General features: G+C 32.9%; 1 protein-coding gene across 1 annotated transcript; it reads right to left on the bottom strand.

Annotated features, from left to right (window-relative positions):
- Positions 1–13237: 13237 nt before the first annotated feature.
- Positions 13238–15876, bottom strand: LOC108558244. Its single transcript, XM_017915088.1, has 5 exons — positions 15787–15876; positions 14879–15036; positions 14561–14810; positions 14173–14494; positions 13238–14097 (listed from the first exon to the last, which is right to left on the bottom strand). The coding sequence occupies exons 1-5, from the start codon at positions 15845–15847 to the stop codon at positions 13269–13271; spliced, it is 1620 nt and encodes a 539-aa protein (XP_017770577.1). The 5' UTR covers positions 15848–15876; the 3' UTR covers positions 13238–13268.
- Between the last annotated feature and the right edge of the window lie 386 nt (positions 15877–16262).

Raw genomic sequence — 16262 nt, 5'->3', positions numbered from 1 at the left:
TATTTACCTACTTAAACTACAAACTAAATAGAAAATTCGAATTTTCACATCAAATTGTGTTTCGTCAGTACAAGAAATCCATATAAAACGATTGAGGCTATTGCACTATCAAGAATTCGTTTTTAATTGTCAACCTAGCATTGGGTCTGTTTTCATTCCGAAACGAGGATTCTCTTGCGCTACTGAAAAGTAAAAAGAAAAAAACGAAGACACAAACAGAAACACTTCGCATTCCGATCACGTCGAGTTCGAGAATGAACCGAACCGCTTTTACGAATCAACAATTTCATTCGATTCAATTCAAATATTTAAAAAAATTAATAATATACATCTACAAGATCGCTTCCAAATGCATTCCAAATTAACAATTTACGTAAATTTTAAGAAAAAATCTTTCTAAAAAATATGATAATTTTTCCTGTTATAAAATGATTAAAAGAATGGGAGTATATGGTTATATACGTAGTCAATTTGCATATTTTCTACTATATGTTCTTTTTTTTTCGTTACTTCTCTGCATATTTACCGTTTTTGGATTATTACAACTTTTCAAATCCTCATCAACGATTTCTCCTTGATTATTTTGCATTTTTATTGATTTTTTTTTATTGTTACCTATTAGTTTTTTTTAAGTATAGACAAGTTACGAAATGAGTTTTAAGTATTTAGCGAGAAAGAGTTAAAAAAATTAAGAAGCAATTAATTAAGTTTAATCAATGATTAATAGAGAAATGTACAATTAGATTTGCATTTTCATTCAGTTTTTTTGTTTATTTTAATGACATTCTTTGTTTGTTGGTTTTCTTTTAATAATTTTGCAAGTTTTTAGCTAAAGAAACAAGTGTAAATTAAGTTTAATCATTGATTAAGAATTAGCGAAATTAATAGAGAAATGTACATTTAGATTTGCATTTTCATTCAGTTTTTTGTTTGTTTTAATGACATTTTTTAATAATTTTGTAATTTTTTAGTGACAGAAACAAATTTAAATTAAGTTTAATCATTGATTAAGAATTAGTGAAATTAACAGAGAAATGTACAATTAGCTTTGCATTTTCATTCAGTTTTTTGTTTGTTTTAATGACATTTTTTAATAATTTTATAGTGACAGAAACAAGTTTAAATTAAGTTTAATCATTGATTAAGAATTAGTGAAATTAATAGAGAAATGTACAATTAGATTTGCATTTTCATTCAGTTTTTGTGTTTATTTTAATGACATTCTTTGTTTGATGGTTTTCTTTTAATAATTTTGTAAGTTTTTAGCGACAGAAATACGTGTAAATTAAGTTTAATTATTGATTAAGAATTAGCGAAATTAATAGAGAAATGTACAATTAGATTTGCATTTTCATTCAGTTTTTTTTGTTTGTTTTAAGGACATTCTTTGTTTGTTGGTTTTCTTTTAATAATTTTATAAGTTTTTAGCGACAGAAACAAGTGTAAATTAAGTTTAATCATTGATTAAGAATTAGTGAAATTAATAGAGAAATGTACAATTAGATTTGCATTTTCATTCAGTTTTTTTTTGTTTATTTTAATGACATTCTTTGTTTGTTGGTTTTCTTTTAATGATTTTGTAATTTTTTAGTGACAGAAACAAGTATAAATTAAATTTAATCATTGATTAAGAATTATCGAAATTAATAGAGAAATGTACAATTAGATTTGCATTTTCATTCAGTTTTTTTGTTTATTTTAATGACATTCTTTGTTTGTTGGTTTTCTTTTAATAATTTTGTAAGTTTTTAGCGACAGAAACAAGTGTAAATAAAGTTTAATCATTGATTAACAATTAGCGAAATTAATAGAGAAATGTACTACAATTAGATTTGCATTTTCATTCAGTTTTTTTTGTTTGTTTTAATGACATTTTTTAATAATTTTGTAATTTTTTAGTGACAGAAACAAGTTTAAATTAAGATTAATCATTGATTAAGAATGAACGTAATGAATAGAGAAATGTACAATTAGATTTTGTACAGCTGTTCCATTCTTTGCACGTGGAAAGTGCTTGTTTGGATTTCGAACAGTGCCATCATTAGAAACTACTTAGTGGTAGTTGCTTTCTTTACGATTCTAAATAATGATCCAAGACGATCGCAGATTTCTCCAGAATATGCGTTTTTGCGTGATACAAAACTCCGAAACTGGATGCTGCAGGGTGGATATGGTGAAGGTCGAAAACGTATCGTGAGAGTAAAAGTTTCCTCAGTGAAATCCGAAAAAAAAAACAAGAAGTATAAAGATTTCAGACACCTTGACCTCAAAATATAATAAAGAAACAGATGATCGAGAAAACAAATCACTTTCTTCCGCATCGTAGGAAATTGAAAGATAGAAATTAGTATTATCATCACGAATCGTTTTTCCTTTATATATATTTTTGTAAAGTCTTTTTAGTGGCAATGAACCTGACCGTGAAAGCGTCGATTTCTTCTGATTCGTCATGTGAGGCACGTCGGATTTTTCCATGTTTCGGGTTCCCAGAAGTTTTCTCGTCAGCCTTCGGCGTCTCTCCTCAAAGTGTTGCTGTTGTTGTAGTAGTAGAAGAAGTGGACTTTAATGATTACGACCTTCTTGCAACGCTGTGGAAAGAGGAAGTCCGCAAACGAAATGTGGGTTGATTCTATCTTACATAAAATCATCGGTTTCTCGAGTCTGATTTATTCCGATTCCGCACAAAACGCAAGGACTTCTCAATTAACAACAAATTTTACGTTTTATTTATTTTCTTTTGCTTTTTGCATCGCGAAATGTTTAATAACAACGTGAATTGGTTATTTGGGTAAAGGATTAAGAGAGAGCATTTATTAGCGTGTCGATGAGAAGTTATGCAATCTCTGTTTTCGGTTCCAATTTTCGTTGCATTACGTTTCACTATAATTACCAAATTTTTCCTATTAACTGCATTCCAAACAACATATGAAAGTTCTTAAATATTGAACTACTAAAAATTGAAATAACGTAAATCCGGTTGAATGTGTTCAAATTTAATTGATGTTCATAATAATTTTGTACTACCTACAAGACTTTTTTCATTATTGTTGAAATTACTTGAAAATCGTTATTATTTTAGACCGTATAAGTGATATTGTTCAAAATTTCACAAATAAATCAATAATGGAAAAATTTAGATTAATTTAGACTTTAGACTTTATAAGTTTAAAATGTCATAAATAAATTATTTAAAATTAATTAAATTTTAGATTTTTTTTTTCAAACTTCATTTAATTTATAATTTATGTTTCTATTTTATCGTTTTTACATTAATTACTTGATAAAACGTATTTTTTTTAACCTTAGATTTTATAAATGAATTTAAAAGTTCAAAATTCCATAAATAAATCAATAATGGAAAGATTTAGTTACATTTTTTTCAAAATTTATGATGAAGTTATTTTTTTTCTACACTTTCATTCTTCTGTCATAAATTAAATGCAAAACGTAAATATTTTAGACTTATAACTAATATTGTTCAAAATTTTATAAATAAATCACAAATTGAAAAAACTTAGTTTTTTTTTTCAAAATTTATTTGATTTATAAATTATTAAGTTATTGTTTATTACATTTTCATCCTTCTATCATTAATTAATTGAAGAACGTAATATTGTTCAAAACTTAATAAAAATGAGAAGTTTTTATAAAGTTTTTCGATCAAAATTGAGAAATTTCATAAAACGTGATCATTTTAGATTCTTTTTTCTTTACTTTTACAAACAATGAAATATGTATAAAATTATTCTAAATATATCAATGACACTAATGAATTTGTGAAAGGTTTCAGAACGATTTTTATTTAGATTTTATTGAGCATTGAACAATATTTATTATTTTGTTCATAAGAAAATTAAACGTTTTATAAACACAAATTCCTAAATAAATTATTGATAGAATTCATTTGAAATCTAATAAAAGTAATTAATCTGTTTTGTTTTTTAAATTAAAAGTAATGAGTCTTTAAATTTAGAAAGTGTTTATTTAAAAAATTAAAAATAAAAGAATGTACGGATATTATTTATTTGTCAATTAGTACATTTCCATTATTACTCAAATTTAATGAAATTGGAAATAGTGGAAGTACAATGAAAGTATTTTAAAGTAAATCCTAGAAATAATTTCCAATTAAAACAAGGATTTTCTTGATTTTATGTTTAATTTAATTAACATTAAATATTAATCGTTAATTTTTAATTACTATTAACTTAATTAGCAAGAAATCAATTAATAGTTAAAACCTTCAATTATTCTCTTAACATTTACATCAACAACAACAACAAAAATATCCAAAGGCAATATAAAATGTAATGACAAAATCAATACAGAAACTTTTCTTCATTATTTCGTTTCTTTTAATTATGAAACTTTAGTTAAATATTTCCAATTCAAAGTAGTTTCGATTTTTTCTCTAATTAACAATCAATTTTAATAAATGTTTAATTATTACAAAGAAATTAATCAAATTCTATAATTCTATTACTAATTATAAGAAAAACATATGTAAAAATATTAAAAAAAAATCAATAATTTTTAATCGTTTCTTAATTTTTATTTATTATTTTTATTTACATATTGCAGATTGACGTTCCTTGTTTGCATCCTCTAAAACTGGCATGATTTGTGCGTTAAAGAAAAGGACAAGTTTTGAAACTTTTACTTTCGAACGTCCGAGTTTTTTTTTTTTCTTTTTTTTGGATTAACTCCATTATGAAAATTAATATGTTAATACCAGTTCTTTTTTTTCTCTTTCTGACGTTCGTTCTTTCTACCATCTTTCTTTATCCTCTATTTCTTTTTTATTTTCGTACGTGCTTGAGCGACTGTCGCTAATTTAATTTTTATCAGAAGCTATAAATTAAGATGCAACCTCCTCGCCTTGACATCGTTTTTCATGAAGAAAGCCAATTATTAAGTTTCTTAAAGTTCCTTTTTTCTTCTTGTAATTGCAGAGGGAAAAACATCAACAATGGGAATTGTTGCATGGAAACATTGAGATTTTTATACTACAGAATAATTGAAGAAACAGAACGTACGAATTTGTAGTGTAAAGTTTTCATTTAATTGAAGATTTAAAAGAAAATTGTGTAAAATTCATATGAAATGTAACAAAATTATGTAAATTTTTACTACAAATTTAACAATTTTTGGTTTTCTAATGAACAAAATACTTTTATTGAATATTTATATAATCTTTACTAATAAGTTGTATGTATTTTTCAATATTTATATAAAATAAACTAGATTTTTGATAAATTATATAATTCTTCAATGTTCTTCTTCAACATCAGCAATTAGTTTTATGTATAATTTGAATATTTGTACAAAATAATTCAATTAGTTTTTCAAGATATTTCACAATTCATATAAAATTTAGCTTATCTGTTGCTAATAAAGCTGTTATGGTTGCTATGAACACCTCTTCGTTCCTAAGGACGATTCATCATTGCTAATGATGCTATATTGTTGCTATGGATACCTCTTCTTCTAAGGACGATTCATCATTGCTAATGATGCTATATTGTTGCTATGGAACCTCTTCGTTCCTAAGGACGATTCATCATTGCTAATGATGCTATATTGTTGCTATGGACACCTCTTCGTTCCTAAGACGCTTCATCATTGCTAATGATGCTATGTTGTTGCTATGGACACCTCTTCGTTCCTAATGACGCTTCATCATTGCTAATTATGCTATATTGTTGCTATGGACACCTTTTCGTTCATAAGGACGCTTAATCGTTGCCAATAATACTATATTATTGCTATGGACACCTCTTCGTTCCTAAGGACGCTTGATCATTGCTAATTATGCTACATTCATATTAGAGTGAAATTATTTCCGAAACTTTGTTTTCATTGCGTTCATTTAACAATGATTACAGTTATTTCAATTGAAGTCTTAAAGTTTAGTTCATGATGATATGTTATTGTTCTTTCGAAGCGTGCGTACTTGTTTCGTTGATGAGTTTCTATGATTGCTTTTGAATTCATTCATTTAGGTCATGAATTTTTGGGGAGCGACGAGTCGCGTTCGGACGTTACTAATATTGAATGTTCAGTGGGATAAAAAGATGGAAATTATCTGAGGAGGATGCGATCGGATGGATGGGAGTAAACGATGATCGTCTCCTTCGACATTTCGACGTTACGCAACGGCTTCAAGACGACGGACGGACGGACGAGTCGAGTCGACACTTGCAGAATGCTAAGACAATGCAAGAGGAGACCTTTTAAGGCTTGAAAAGCGGAGACAATAAAAACGGTGGGATTGTTTGGAGCCTTCTTTCCCATTATTTCCTAACAACGCTCGACCGTCGTTTCGTATCCTTTACTCTTTTTTTTTCCTCTTCTCTTCTCTTCCAACTGCTGCCTGCACACACCTCTGCATGACCAAGATTCCTACACCATTATTAATAATAATAAAGCCGTGCCGCGCCGTTAACAGTTAAACAAAAATGAATTAATAACCGCAATGCTGAAGAAACCGGACTTCCTAATTCAATGCTATTCCATAGATCAAGACAATGCTTAAACTCAATGACAACATCGTTGCGTTCTTTAAAAACTTCCTGCTTTGTTAAATACATTTTAAAAAAAGAAATAAATCAACGAAAGCCGAGAGACTTGCGACATTTGTGGAAAGCCTTCAAAAGCGATCGGATTTATTTAATTTTTTTTTCCAATTTCGTAACGAAAAGCATAATTGATAAATACATTTCAAAGGAATGCAATGCGATTAAGGAAATAGCCTTTTCCACCTTACACGGATTTTCGCTTAATCACCTCATTTTTTTTTATATCTCTTCAAATACTTAAACGATCGTTAGTCTGTACATTATTTTTTATTGGAAAGGTATTGTTTGTCTAGTTGTTTCTTTGATTCGTCGATCTGTAACGGTCGTTTTGCGAAAAACCGTATTTACTTCTTCTTTCAGCGTCGTCATTGTCGTAGTTGTAGTTTTTTTTTTCGGTGTCAATGACTCTTCGGGGAGAACGCGAAGTGCTTACTTAATTATGCGATTTTCTATTCTGCATGCCATTAAAATGGGTCGACACCGGCGCGATTTCCGGACACCTCTTGCCAATAAATCCACCTGCAGACATAAGCGTACACAGTCGCCGTGTGCAAACATCCTCCTATTGCAAATTTTACAAAAGAAAATGTTTCCATTCAAAGAAAGACTCGTTTCCTATTTCATTATTCCATTCTAGCACGAAGACAATTTCCTTTTACACTTTTAGTTATTGATCGTAAATATTACTTTGTTGTATACTTCATTACGAAATTGCAGATCTCACAATAATGAAGAGATATTATCCAATAAGTTGTGTGTTTTATGCATTTCCAGGTGAATTATTTTCTCCATTTCTTACCTGATCTTCAATATAATTTATTAAACACAAAACAATGAGTGGATAAAAATAAGAACGTTTTCAATGACCTTTAATTCAAGTATATAAACTTAATAACTAATTTTCTGTATTAATTGAAGAAAAAAAGCTCTTTTTGTTCGATTAAATAAACTTTAAATAATTTTATTACTAGTTTTGTATTAAAAAATAAAATTGAAAACTTATTTTGTTCCAATAAATTAAATTTAAATAATTATAATAAATTTCTTACTTGTTCTATATTAAAAATTGAAAATTTTGTTAAAAAAAGAAGTTCTTAATTTCTTTCGAAGTTTATGAAATAATTACGTAAAATCTGTAAACGTTGGGCAAATTCATGTATTCATAGATTATTCTATGTAATCTTAGATTTAAATTGCACATACAAAATTATCTGTGACATTAATGGTTCTCGAGAAATTTAATTAATAGTTTTTGCTCACACAGATTTACATTAGCGGTTTTAGTCCATGGCATCAATACAAATTTCAAAGCGTCCTTAGAAACTGCATAATGTTTATAACAACAGAAAAGCGTCCTTAGCTACCACAAAGCCTCTATAGTAACAGGTAAGCTATATAACAATTGATAATAAGCGTCCTTAGCAACTGCATGACGACTATTGCTACAGGTAAACGTCTTTAGAAACTACATGTCGTCTATAATAACAGCTAAGTGTATTTAGCACCCATAAAGCGTTTATAGCAACAGGTAAACCTCCTTAACAAGCGCATGACATCTATAACAATAGATGAGCGTCCTTAACTACCACAAAGCCTCTACAGCAGTTGTTTCCAAACTTGATGTTATCTAGTTTTCGAGTAAATCAATGAAATGTGAAAACACTGCTTTTTCGAACATTTTTTCAAATTTGTACGCGAATTACAGCCAAACGGATAAAACCACAGCAATATATCAATATATGCTAGATTCCCCAAACATTCAGCTTTCATATGCATCGTTTGGATTTAGTCTATCTATTATTGTTTTCGAGAAAATCAATGAAATGTGAAAACACTGCTTTTTCGAACATTTTTTCAACTTTGTACTCAAATTACAGCCAAACGGATAAAACCACAGTAATATATCAATACATACTAGATTCCCCAAACATTCAGTTTTCATATGCATCTTTTGGATTCATTCTATTTATTATAGTTTTCGAGTAAATCAATGAAATGTGAAAACACTGCTTTTTCGAACGTTCTAATTTCAATTTTTCAACTTTGAACGCGTATTACATCAATGGTAACAGGTAAGCATCCACATAAGCTTTATAACAATAGATAATAAGCGTACTTAGCAACTGCATGATGACTACAGCTACAGGTAAACGTCCTTAGCAACTACAAGGCGTCTATAATAACAGCTAAGTGTATTTAGCACCCTTAAAGCGTTTATAGCAACAGGTAAGCGTCCTTAGCAACCATAACACGTCTGTAGCAACAGGTAAGCGTCCTTAACAACCACATGACGTCTATAACAACAGATAAGCGTCCTTAGCAACCATAACACGTCTGTAGCAACAGGTAAGCATCCTTAACAACCGCATCACGTCTATAACAACAGATAAGTGTATTTAGCAACCACAAGGAGTTTATCTGAACAAAGAAGCGTCCTTAATAACCGAATTATGTTTTCAACAGGTGAAAAGGGTCCTTAATAACGTTGTCAACGCCTTTTTATATCCTTTTCGAATCAAAACAGCGATGAAGAAACTTTAAAATAAATTTCACTTTAAGTTTTTGTAATGTTTTCCTGTAATTAAAAAAAAAATAATTAAATTAAAAATAATTTTGAGTTAATGTATAATTTGATTTCCTAATATATTGAATCTATTATATAATTGCACAATACTCATGGTGAATTGAGTTGAAATACCGATTTAATTCAATGTAAGTTTAGATCGTTGCTCTCTGTAAGGAAAGACGACGAAGAGGACGACAGCGCACGGAATAATTGCGAAGGCATTTACCGGCGATTTGCAGGGGGATCGGCATTCCGAAAAGTTGTAAATCATTGGATGGATGGAAGGAAGGAAGGTGCGTGCACGAACAAATTCCCTATGGATTTGTTTGTCAATGGATGAAGGTAATTGTTCTTAGTTAATTAGCACAAGAAAAAAAAAATAGAAACCCACGAATTAGAATAAACGACGCCCGAAGAGATGAAAGAAAGAGCGAAATACGAGAAATTGTATAACGAGTCTGGAGACAACAATCGGTTTTCTATTTGGCAGGTTGTTGTATAACGCACGATACGCAATATTTTATTGGATAGGTCTTGTATTGAATAATGCGAGAGGAAGGAATAGATACAAAAAAAAAAAGTAGAAAGAAACGAAGAGTAAGAAAAAACTTATAATGAGATAGAAGGAAAAAGGCGAAGCTGCTAGAGAAAGAGCGTGGCTGTTGCGCAACGAGAAAATGGCAAATCTCTCGATATTTATATACTCATTTAGATTTCTTCTGCAGAAAGAGGGATGCGCGCGATTGCGAGTGCGTATGCAAATCCTTTTGTATATCGTAACCATCGTTTACAAACTGACGAAGCGATGCGAAGTTTTCGTAACTTCCTCTCTCGTCCGACAACAAACGGTAAATTCATCAGTTTGCAAATCGAAAATTCAATCTCTTTTTTTTCTTTGATTCATTCCATTGTCGAAGAAAATCACAATTCCAAACTGGTTAATCAAATGCCAAATGCGTTGCTTCGTTATCCTTGAAACCTATGTGAAAAGTCTCTTCTCCGCGTCTCGAATCAATTCAAAATGTGTACAATTTTTATATGATAATCATGTTAATAACGAAACGAGGCTCAATTTCTTAATAGGCTCTTGATTTCGGGCCAATTTCATAATTACCTGCAGGTATAACTACTACACATTTTTTTTTTTTGCTTCTTTCTAATAAGAGTTGGGTCATATTTTCGAGTAAGAAATCGATAAGGAACGTTACGAAACGGAGCGCTCCCACAAAAAATAAAAACTTCGTTACGTGAATAATCCAAGGTTGTAGACGAAAAAAGGGTTTTTCCACTGTCTTATTTTCTTTGAATTTTGATAATTTAGATTTATTATTTCCAAGCCAAGTAAACTTTTCACAAATACTTTAATTTGTAAATGAAAAAGTTTTTGATACTTGTTTATGAATTCATCAAATGGTTTCAGTATTCATAAGGAGAATAATCTAATCTATTCCAATGCCTTGATCCGTCCCTGACGTTTGTGGTTCTAATGTAAAATTGAACAAAACCTGAGTATGTTATTTGAATAATTCAGATTATATCAGAAGTTACTATCATCGCATACATTAAATTCTGTACATTCTTTACACACGGGCGAAAAACGCCTTGACATTTTGTAAACTGCAAACTTCTTCGCTTTTGAAACACAAGTAATCTTAATTCACTTACAAAATTTATACAGTCGCAGTTATATACTTTTCGATTTATCATAACGTTTTTTTTTTATATATAGAAAAAAGTATAAACTTATTTACAAATCTTTGTTTGTACAAATTTGTACAAGAAGTTTTAGAACTGAATTTTTATTAATAGACACAAAATGAATAAACTTATGAACGTTTTGAAAATAAATTTGGTATTGATACAAACGGTGATTACAACATAAACGTATTACGAAAGTAATAAACGTTACTTTCGAAACATCAATTTTGTAATTAAAATATCAAATATCCACCAGAAAAAATAAACTCAAATTGATTTAAAGCACATAAAAAAAACGATACTTTGTAGCTTGTTAATTATGAAGAAAACTTGAGGAATTCACTAAAATATTTGTTTTTAACTGAACAAAAAAAATTAATAATAAAATAATTCTATAATATAAAATAGTTTAAATTAAATTATTTGTAAAGATTTGGTAATCGAAACGATTTTCGTTATTTTGTAAAAAAAAAAAAAATAGGACCCAGATAAGAACCACGTGGAACTTTTGTTGTTGGCATTTGTTTTCAATTTCTTGATTGTACTTACTTTTCTTTTTTTTTTATAGGATGGTCACGATTCTCTCTCTATTGAAGACTTTCTTAAAATGATCTATACAGAAAATAAATTACTTTCCATTATTTTTTTTGAATTTATGATAGAAATTTACAAAATTTGATTACATTTGTAAACAATTTATAATTCAATTGTGTTTTCAGTTGATTTTTAATAAGGAAATATTTCGAAAATCAATGAAATTGTGCATAAAGTAAAGGTGAACTTTTCGGATAATGTGTAAATTAGGATGTTGATTAATTGAATGTTGTTTAAGTCTTTGGTCAAGGTGCAATCGAATTGCAAAAGAATGCAGGACTGGACGTGTGGGACGTTTGCATGAATCGGCGCCGATGTAAATGTTCTGACTCTTATGTTGGTTGTTTGGTTGGTCTCTCTGAATGGACGAAGAAAATGTGGAACAACAACAACAGAGTTAGTAGCTCTGGCTGGCATTGGAGTTTACGAGCGCGAGGAATTCCATCCAATATAAATTATAAATTTATATTTTCTGCTTCATCTGCATGCAAAATATACATAAGATATCGGTTGAGTTCAGGCGGAGAGAGAGACAGAGAAAGAAGTGGGTGCGTTTTCTGCTGGTTCGAACGATGGTTTCACATCCGACGATACGGATCTTCACGATAACTTTCATACCACATTCCTGAGGTCCCCCCGAAATCGAATGGAAACTGGCGAGAAGAACAACAGTTTCAATTAAGATGATGATGGAAAGATTTTTTTCTTCTAGATGTGGCAATTTTATTGATAAAGGTTTCTAAATGAATGTCGCGATTGTAATGATGCTGCTGATGATGTTGGTCGTTGATTTAAGCGGGGAAAGAGCAAGAGCGAAAAGTAAAAGTGGTAAAAAGCGGTTTTGCCATGTGCTTAACGGTTCTACCAATGCAGAAGTGGATGCAAAAGAGAGAACGGAATGCGCGCTGCTCCCTGAAAGAGGCCTTTATAATGAATAATAATAAATCATTATTTCATGAAGGACTACCGTTTTTCTGCAAGGTAAAGTCTGGTAGCGAAGCAGGAAACGACGTGTCCTTCTAAACCAAAAGATTTCAATGTTGTTTCGTATTCGCTCTCTTCTTTAACGTTGTAGAAATTGAGCAGAGGGTGTTTCTGTTGCTGCTGCTCATGTTGTTGTTGTTGCTGCTGCTGCTGGACAGATCTCGCCTCGGGGAGAAGTGAAAGTCGAGTTAGAAAGCGTTCTTCGTCCAATGCGAATCAGAAATGATGCACGTATGTATGCTAATTAGCGTGTCGTGAACGGAGGCGTTCAAGGATAGAATCCGAGTTGGCCGTTGTTGCTGTTGCTGCAGCAACAAACGGTAGTATAGAGATACTTAGAAGAAGAAGAAAGAAAAAAGAACAAATTACGTGTAATAAGTTTATATAATATATATTTACAATGGGGGAAGGTTTGAATTAATAAGTATGGGTTTGTTTTTATATAAAAAAAATGTTTATTTAGGAAAAAAAAACTATATAAACAACGAAAAATAATTAAAAAAAAATCGTAAAATCACGCGCTTCGCAGTCGATGAAATTAAATAAATTATTAAAGATGGATAGGATCACTTTTTTGTTGTTGTTGTTGTTGTTGTTGTTGCAAAAAAAACCCTATTTTATTGTGTATTTTTGCGTTTCGCATCTTTACTCTAATAAATCTAAGGCAAGGGGTTTCGTGTGGAGAAAAATAAGCACACACACTAGATTAAAAAAAAAGAAAAAAATAAACTGTCCCTCTTTGCGGCCACTATTCTTGTTCGTCGCTGTCGATTATTGTATTTTTGTTGTTGTTGTTGTTGTTGTTTTGGGTTGTTTGTTTGTTTGTTTGTTAGTTTAATTAAATTGACTTAGTAGAAACCATCGCCGGTCGGGTCGTTGAGCCATGGGTAGTTGTTGGGACAACGCACGCAAGTCTGCAGATTGATGGTCTCCCCGGGAACCTCCTTGGAGGTGAGCTTGCAGGAATGCGGTACCCAGCAGGCGGGGATTCCTTCGACGTTGCACTTTTCCCTCCACGGCTCGAACTTCAGCGATTCCGAAACCGTCCTCGGGTTCTGGATCCACTGGATCACCTGGGTCATCGTCACGAAGTAGACGTCGTTGTGGTTGGCGAGGATCTCGTCGATCCAGTAGAGGAAGGCCTCGAGGAATTCGGGGTTGTTCTTGAGCCAGGCGGCGTGGAAGTAGAGACCGAGCGGGGCGCGGTTCTCCTCGTAGTGACGATCGAAGTTGTGGTTGAGGAAGTTGTAGAACTGGTCGCCGGTGAGGATGTTCGAGCAGGAGTCGACCATCGCGCAGCCGGGTACGACCTCGTCGCTGGTCGGATCTTCCCTTCTGTCCAACTCGTTCAGCACCATCTCCCAGACGGCGTGAGACCTAGTCGGGCAACTCTGCAAGTTGCCGTGGCAACGATGAGGCATACGGAAGTACATGGTGTACGGCCACAGCGGTGGATTGCTCAACGGGGAAGTGATCGTCGAGTCGTAGAGGAAGGCCTGTTCTTCCATCATGGTGAACTGGTTGTTGCCGCCGACCCTCAAGTATGGGGCACGAACTCCAACGACGCTGTTGTCGGTCAAGTTGGCGTACTTCTCAGCGATGATCCTCATACCGGCCATCTCCTTGGCCCAATCATCGACGGTGGCGTTGCTCCAGAAACGTTCATCATTGTTATGCCTGATCAATCAATCAATCAAAAAACAAACAATTAACAACAAAATTCATAAAACATCCTGTTAATGTATTAATTACGTGATCGAATGGACTGCGATTTCGTGTCCTTTACGGTGCATCTCCTGCATGGCAGAGTAATTGGTGTACTTGTGCGAGACGAAGAAGGTGGCCTTGATGTCGCAGCCGTTCGGGTTCTTCCTCTTTCCATCGAACATCTCCTTGTACAGCTCGATGTTGTTGTTGTTGATGGCATCGTCGAAGGTGATGGTGATCATCTGCGGCACGTCTTTAGCCGGAAGATCTCCGGGAATGGTGGTACCATCTTCTGAGCAGAAGCAATCCGGAAGAACGCACACGGCAGGGTCGCACGGTGGAGCCCTGTTCGGATCGTTGTCAATGTCTGCAGTGGACGAAGAGGATTATCAGAAAAAAAATTTAATCACGTAAAGTGGGCCATCAAACTAACCGCAGGTGTTCTCATCGGAACCGTCGGCGCAATCCTTCTCGCCGTTGCAGAAGAGACCCCTCTCGATGCAGGTGCCGTCACCGCAGGCCAAGGAACCGTCGTTGCAGAGAGGTTCGTCGGTGAAGAGCAGAGGCTTAACCTTGCGCTCCTTGTTCTTCAGTTTGCAATTCTTGACGGAATCCTTCCAATCGCAAGTCTGCTTATCGATGTCGAAGTACAGACCGGCCGGACACCTAATTGCTTGCAAACCCTACACAACAACAACAACAACAATTATAATCTCGTTCCAATTGGAATCCTTCATTTGCAGTAATTTACCGAAGAGGTACATTGGATTACGTCACGGCAATTGTCGCCTTCTCCTGCTACCAAACGGAACCATTCTCCAGCATCTTTGTTCTTGCACAGTTCAACCTCGAAGCTCTCCTCCTTCTTTGCGTTTGTATCTTCTTGTCTCTTAACGCGAGCTGCTTCAACTGCACGACATCACAAAAGAAAACACGCAATTACATCAAGCACATATAAAATAATGAAAATCTCATTACTTCAAGAATCTTCAAATATTTCTTTTAAATTTAAACTAATTAGTAGGAAAAGTTTGTTTTTTTCTTGAAATAAAAATGTTGATCTAATTTCACTATCATCTGAATTGAACATATGTTTTTTTTTCTTCTTCTTCTTAAATTAATATAAATTTGACGTGAACGATCTACTTTTCGCTAAAAACTGTTTTTGTTTTTGGGCGTTAGCAAACTTGATTCTAATGAGACTTGTATGGAAAATGTGTAAGTTCACAGCGAGGACGTGGAGGAGAAGAAGAAGAAAAAAAAAATGATTGAAGAGAAAGTGCTTTGAGGCAAGAGAGACTTTACATAATCTTTTGCTTTCTAAAATTACTTTATCATATCTTGTGAGGTTCGCAAATCGATTGCGCAATGGGGATTATATAGGTGCGCGTACGTACGAAGTTTTACCCTCGTGAAAAAAAAAACGGTGGAAAAGTCTTGATTGAAGGTAAACTACTTTCGGATTGCAATGGTTTCAAGCGGAAAAAAAAAAGAAAAAATAATGAGAGAGCAAAAAAGAGATAGAGAAGTGTTTAAAAAAATATGAAGTTTTCCTTTGAGGAAAACTTCATTTTTTTTATGTTGGATTTGCGTCGAATTGTTGTTCTTCGGTTTGGATATTGTTAATAGTTGTAGGTAATTGTAAATTACTCGACTTACCTGTGAAGAAGACAGCGGCGAAGACTGCGAGAACGAAAAGCGCACCTTGTATGCGCGCCATCACTTTAAGCACTAACACTGCTCAGCACCTGACAGGCCCTCCGCTCAGCCGATGTCCGCTTTTATACTCGGCCTACATCCACGGCCACCATTGGTCGACGTCACTGCATCCACAGTCCGACCAGCATTGGACATCCATCGAACAACGCCGATCGACGGATTTTCCTCTTCTTCGGCACGCACAACACACAGATTTTCCTCTTCTGCACTTCAGGAATTCGACGACGTTTTCCTCAGATCGCGCTGAAAAAAGGGTCGAAAAAGACCCTAAAAGTATGCGAAAGGAAGAGCCCGGCCTGAACCCTGACCTACTCCAACAATCGAAACCGAAAAATTTCACTCTCTCAAATTTCTACGTACTAAAAAAAAAATATAATAAAACAGGCAGGGTTCTATGGTTACATATCAAAAAATTA

The sequence above is a fragment of the Nicrophorus vespilloides genome, unplaced genomic scaffold, assembly GCF_001412225.1.
Source record: "Nicrophorus vespilloides isolate i.1.1-1 unplaced genomic scaffold, Nicve_v1.0, whole genome shotgun sequence".
Taxonomy (NCBI): Eukaryota; Metazoa; Arthropoda; class Insecta; order Coleoptera; family Silphidae; genus Nicrophorus; species Nicrophorus vespilloides.
This window is presented reverse-complemented; position numbering and strand designations above follow the sequence as displayed.

Bases quoted from the DNA above. Each gene is read 5' to 3' on its own strand.
- LOC108558244 (XM_017915088.1), bottom strand. From the start codon at position 15,847: ATGGCGCGCATACAAGGTGCGCTTTTCGTTCTCGCAGTCTTCGCCGCT. The intron at 14,811-14,878 runs GTAAATTACTGC...GTTGTTGTGTAG, and splicing joins TAATCCAATGTACCTCTTCG to GGTTTGCAAGCAATTAGGTG. The intron at 14,495-14,560 runs GTTAGTTTGATG...CGTCCACTGCAG, and splicing joins TTCCGATGAGAACACCTGCG to ACATTGACAACGATCCGAAC.